General features: G+C 32.3%; 1 protein-coding gene across 2 annotated transcripts; it reads left to right on the top strand.

The window, feature by feature from the left end:
* The first annotated feature begins 1,422 nt into the window (after nt 1-1,422).
* Nucleotides 1,423-4,464, top strand: LOC145128559 (ELMO/CED-12 family protein). Of its 2 annotated transcripts, none has more exons than XM_079063368.1 (8): nt 1,423-1,637; nt 2,242-2,351; nt 2,469-2,537; nt 2,751-2,921; nt 3,046-3,169; nt 3,328-3,375; nt 3,636-3,730; nt 4,262-4,464. In XM_079063368.1, the coding sequence occupies exons 1-8, from the start codon at nt 1,541-1,543 to the stop codon at nt 4,358-4,360; spliced, it is 813 nt and encodes a 270-aa protein (XP_078919494.1). In that variant the 5' UTR covers nt 1,423-1,540; the 3' UTR covers nt 4,361-4,464. The 2 variants fall into 2 exon arrangements, with proteins under 2 accessions (XP_078919494.1, XP_078919493.1); XM_079063367.1 differs by having other exon boundaries at nt 1,424-1,688.
* The last annotated feature ends 1,593 nt before the right edge of the window (nt 4,465-6,057 follow it).

Genomic DNA, 6,057 nt, shown 5'->3' with positions numbered 1-6,057 from the left:
TGAGGTGGGGCAGGTTTCTAGAGAAAATTTGACAAACCAGGCAAAGTAGGATAATAATTTAAACAAACAGACAAACAGCTGTAAAGTGGTCCGAACACGTTGCTTTTTAGAGTCGACAGTATCTGGCTCCACGTATATTGGTTCTCTTCGAAAGAAGGCCTAGTGTATGGAAATTTGGCCTCGTCCTCTCTCCAACAAAAATGAAGATTGCAGTAACAGAAATAGATTTCCTCGGAGCAGTCGTTGGAAGGTAGAAGCTTAAACTCCAACCACACATAATTAAGAAAATTGCTGATTTCAATGAAGAAAATATGAAGACAAAAGCAGGCCTACGATCATTCTTAGGAATTCTTAATTACGCAAGAGGATATATCCCAAAGCTTGGTATCTTACTTGGACCCCTATATGAAAAAACAAGCCTGCATGGAGACAAAAGGCTCAAACCTTCAGATTACGAACTGATAAAGAAGATAAAGAGGCAGGTTCAAGAGTTACCAGACCTTCAAATCCCACCAAAAGAAGCCTATTTAATCCTAGAAACGGATGGATGCATGGAAGGATGGGGAGGAATTTGCAAGTGGAAGAACAAGAAAGGAGACCCAAAGTCTCAAGAACAAGTTTGCGCCTATACCAGCGGGAGGTTTAAAACTATACAATCCACCATTGACGCTGAAATCAATGCCTGCATAAACACACTGGAGAAATTGAAGATCCATTACTTAGAACAAAGACTAAATCCACCATTGACGTTGAGTTCATTTAAAAAGAGTGTGAATTTGGTGCGTTGGATTCCTCCCCAAAAAAAATCAGAACATTGGGACATTAATCAATGAATCACCACTTGAAGAAACATGTTTTATGTTCCATCCAGGAAGTTCTTCACAAATTCAAAAGCAAACACAGGAAGTGGGTTCATGGAGGCCAGACAAACAACTTCCTCAAAATAGCAAAAATTGTCAGCATAATTGGGAAGAAAATGGTCTGACAAACCATGTGATGTGCTATTATTGTGGGATAGCTACAACACATAGGTCCAGGTTACATTGCTCACACTGTAAGCTCACAACATGTGCTCTTTGTGCCTTCAATTACCTTGGCAAAAGGATAACAATCAAAAGAGAAGAAAGAATTGCTGAAAGTACCCAACGAGAGGTTTTTAAAAAACTAGCTTATAAGCTACTTTTTGGCTTGCCAAACATAACAACTTAAAAAAACTCCAAAAATAAACTAATTAACACCAAACGCAACCTTAATTCGAATGAAAAACATGGTAACTTTTTCCATGTTCTCCCTCACAAATAGGCATATCATTCAACATACAATGCTATTCTAATCGGGTGAATTTGCGTAAGCTTTACAAGGAGAGGTACTAACCTTGTCAACATCAGTAAATTCGAGGGGTATAAACGGCTTGGCCGGAAACAACACGATTAACCCAATTCACCACACCGAGTTTGCGAAGAGCCACGGAGCACGAAGACGGACCCCTCTCCATCTCTCTCTTTCTCCCTTCTGTCCCTCGCCCTTCGTTCATGGATGAATGTTGGTGACCCTGAGCCTGCTAAATCTATCAAATTGGGAGCAGAAGGAAATGAATCGAAGATTTGGAGGAGGAAGCTGCATTGCTATCCGTACAGGTCATTCGATTTCTTCTAGATTCCACCAAGCTTTTGCTGCTTCTTTTTCGGGTACTTTTCGATTTTCAAACGCAGCCATTCCTTTATTGTTATCATTTTCTCGGTTCTAGACAATTGTGGAAATGGAATGTAGACTATGCTTGTACGCATTAAAAATCGATTTTTTTGTGTGATCTACGTGTGTGTTTTGCTTTTAAGTTGTTGAAATGCTGAAAGTAAAATTAGTTTCTTGGTTAACAGGATTCGTGAGGTTATATATATTCGATCGCATATTAGCTTGTAGTTCCTTTTGGAGATGATGCTCATTAAGTTGTTTCTTTTTATGGAATCTTATCATATACATTATACATAATTCAACAATAAACATCAATTGGTGAAACCCTTAAGCTTGGTTCTTGAGCGTGAAGAGAAGAGAAGAAGAAAAATATGCAAGTTGAGAGAAAAGAAGAGAAAGAAAAAGAAAGAGTTGTGATATTATAAGATAAACAGCTGTAGCATAGTGTTTGGATGTGTTTATGCTGTTTGAAGTTGTAATAATCAAACAATCAATTGTTTTGAGTGTTCAATTTCATTAACTAAATGTTCACTGTATATGTTGTTATAGATCCTGCAATTTGTGGTGCTTCTACGTGGATAAGGAAGGGCCTTCCTTGTGTGTGTTTTAATAAAAAAGCAAGTTATGCAAGAATTTTCATGAACGTGACTCCTCTTCAGGCAAGTTTACAGTTAATATGATTAAATAATAAAGTGAAGTGAGTAAAAGTATCGATATTTTATTCAATGATAACAATAATAAGTTCTTTTTTAAAGCCTATTTGATCGATCTTGCAGGAAGAGAGACTAAAAAGGCTAAAAAACAGGGCAAAGGTTTATTACGATGCTACCAGGCAAGAACATCAGGTAGTTTAATTTTAATTACACGAATGAATCTTTCAGTAGATTTACCTTTTTAATATTATAATGAAGTGGCTTGAATAAGAAGAGTAAATGACCATTTTACCCTTAGTGTATGTTGGATCGGAGGAATGAAATGACAGAAAGTTTTGATATGAGATGGAGAATTAGAGAGTTTAAAAATTAAAATGATAACATGCATTTTTTGTAAGAGAACAGGAGGCTCTGAGGGCATTATGGTCATCTGCATTCCCAGGACAAGAATTACATGGGCTGATATCAGATGAATGGAAAAAAATGGGATGGCAGGGAAAAGATCCATCAACAGATTTCAGGGGAGCTGGATTCATCTCCTTGGAGAACTTGCTCTTTTTTGCAAAGACATTCTCTGTAAGATTTTTTACATTAATTCAAACTCTATTCTATAACTTATTTTTTTAGTGCTTTATTTTAGTCGAGACAATTAATTATATTCTAAAAAACAAAAAAAAAAAACAAAAAAAAAAAAATGCAGATATCTTTTCAGCATCTGTTGAGAAAACAAGGGGCTAGGGGAGTTGCATGGGAATATCCGTTTGCAGCCGCTGGTGTAAATATTACATTTATGCTCATGAAAATGCTTGATCTACATACTACTAGTAAGCATTTATTTATTTATTTATTTTGCAATATTTCATTTCTAGGGTTATTTTTCGTAATATGGGAATTTATTGTCTTTTTGGGTTGTACAAAAAAGTACAACTTTTGTCCCATGTATTTGATGATATTGGCTAACCAATTAGCGTTAATGTTTCAGCAAAACCCAGGACACATGTGAGTGCTGTTTTTGTACATATTTTGTCAGGTAAAAAAGACTCATATACCCTAAAAAAATTCAAAAGGGCGAAATACACACTTTCACCATTCTAACTTATTTTCCGTAGTGAAAAATGTTTTTTCTTATATGGTAAAAAAAAGTAAAATGGTTTAGATACTAAAAAAAATGTAGTTACGTGGCTAAAATGGTGAAAATCAGATATGTGTTCTTCAGTATTTTGCCCGTTTTAAAATAAATAATGTAATTTAATATACTAACTAGGTATAGGATTTTTGATGAATTTTCAGAAAACGAGTGGGCTTTTGACCTCCTTTATTGTATTGCATTTGTTGTTATGGACAAAAAATGGATGGAGAAAAATGCAACCTACATGGAGTTTAATGTAAGTTATCTATAAATTTTTATCCACTATTAGGGGTATTTTAGGTATTTGACTAGTAAGTAATATTATCTACGAAACTCTAGGGTGTGTTTTTTTAAAATTTATGCTTATGATTGGATCAAATGATCAGTTGGTGCAACAAAATTATTATCAAATGGGGGAGTAAAATTACTTATTTACCTTTTTGTTTTAGGTCATGGGTTCAAGTCTCGGTGAAGACATAGGTGGTTATTTAGGAGTAGATTAGTTAGTTTGTCGTTTAAAAAAAAAAATTAAATAATCAGAAGAGTAAATTACATAATTTTGCAATTTTGGTTCCAAAAATATAATCATTTGCTTGGAACAGGAACTAAAAACGTTACAACAACCTCAAATAAGCAAGAGAAAACTTTTTAGGACCAAAATTACAAAATTACTCTAATCAAAATATGCCCAAAAAATGTAGAGCAAGCAAGCATGAAAAGTGATTTGTTCCAAATTTAATAACTTTGTACTGATTATCTAAATAAATAATTATTTATTTATTTATAGGAGGTATTGAAATCAACTCGGGCACAATTGGAGAAAGAGCTACTTTTGGATGATGTTCTAAGGATTGAAGATATGCCATCTTTTCGTCTTCTTCATTAACTATTAACAATAACAGTGGCCAATAGCCATGGCCATGTAATTAATTATATAACCATGTTCGATGGTTGATCACATGTGTTGATTCCTGGTAGCCGTTTTTTTAATTTCAGGATCATATTAAAATTTTAAGAACAAGAAACACACACAAACACACACACAGAGTTTTGGACTTGGGACTGGTTTCAGGTCTTCAGGAATTGAGACCGGTGTAGGACGTTACAAATTGCATCAATTCTATCTGGCCAAATATTATAAAATTTGAAAAACAAGTAATTAATTAATTTTCAAATTGTTTAGGATTCCGTCTGGTTTTGGAATAATCTTTACTTTTTTTCAGAATTTTTCTAATAAAAATAAAAAGTTACAAAACATTTTCTATTTGATATATTTTCCAAAAGTTCTCAAAAAAATGAATATTTCAATTTTTTAAATTACATATAATTTGAAAATATAATAATAGTTGTTTTTCATATTTTTTTTCATTCTAAAAATGATCATGTACACACAAACTTACACCACATTCATACACCATTAATCTTGCTTTTTAGATCATTATTATCATATAATTATAATTTGTCTTACTTTTTAGGTCATTATTGTCGTATAATTAATTATCTATCATATAATTATCATTTGTCTTACTTTTTAAGTCATCATTGTCATATAATTATCATTTAACTAATTTTTATCATTACTTCATCATAACATTTGGTAAAATGTAAAGGCTTATTATTTAATAATTATATTTTTATTACTATTTTATTAATATTAATAATTTTAAATTTATTTTTTATTAAGATAAAAAAAAACAACAATAATAATGTTTTTATAATATAATTATATTAATAATATAATAAAAAAATAAATTTTCATTAACCTAATATCATTGATAGTAGAAAAAAATATAAGTAATATTATAAGAAAAGTAAATTCTAAACAAATCTTCATCATTTTTTTTTTAATTTTAAATATTACATAACAAAATTCTGAGACCAAATTAAACAACAACTAATCATCTATAGTCATAAAGATATTTCCGTCGGTATTAGTTGCTTATAAAATTCTAGACACGACTTATACATAATTTGTCATTCGATTGTGGATGCGACTTATACATGGAATTTCCTTCAACAATAAACTATGTTCCATCGGTGCTTCCACGTTCAAGTCAAACTAGTACGACCATTATTGGCCTATTGGTTCCTCGTTCAAGTCAAACCGATACAACCATTGGATTATTGGTTCCTCGTTCATGCCAATGAAGAATAAACTATGTCTAGTTGGTTCATCGCTTGAGTCGAAGAATGATGAACTATGCCTAGGCGGTTCCTGATCCAAGTCTGAACAACCGTATCAGTGAGGAGTTTGACTTTGATGGTGATCACACTTCACTTTTGCGCGTCCACGGTTATTTTTCTAAACCAAAGGTTCATTTATCACAATTTTTAATGGATCAATTATCTCTTCCATCCTTCGCAAGGATGTCTTACTCTTTTTACCTTTTATGTAAATAATTAATTTTCACGGAATTTGTATAAGGCTACGTACATGAGAACTGGTTCAACATTCATCAACACTAAAAAAAGTTCACCTCATTTTTAGGATCCATGGAAATTTTATTTGCATATGTATATAAAGCATTTATCAAAACAAACCAAAAAATTTGAAGAAAGATGATTATAATATCTGCCCATCGC

This window comes from Lactuca virosa, chromosome 8 (assembly GCF_052849685.1).
Source record: "Lactuca virosa cultivar CGN04683 chromosome 8, Lactuca_virosa_CGN04683_v6, whole genome shotgun sequence".
In the NCBI taxonomy this organism is placed as follows: domain Eukaryota; kingdom Viridiplantae; phylum Streptophyta; class Magnoliopsida; order Asterales; family Asteraceae; genus Lactuca; species Lactuca virosa.
The sequence above is the reverse complement of the archived record's forward strand: the minus strand, read 5'-3'. Positions and strand labels throughout refer to the sequence as shown.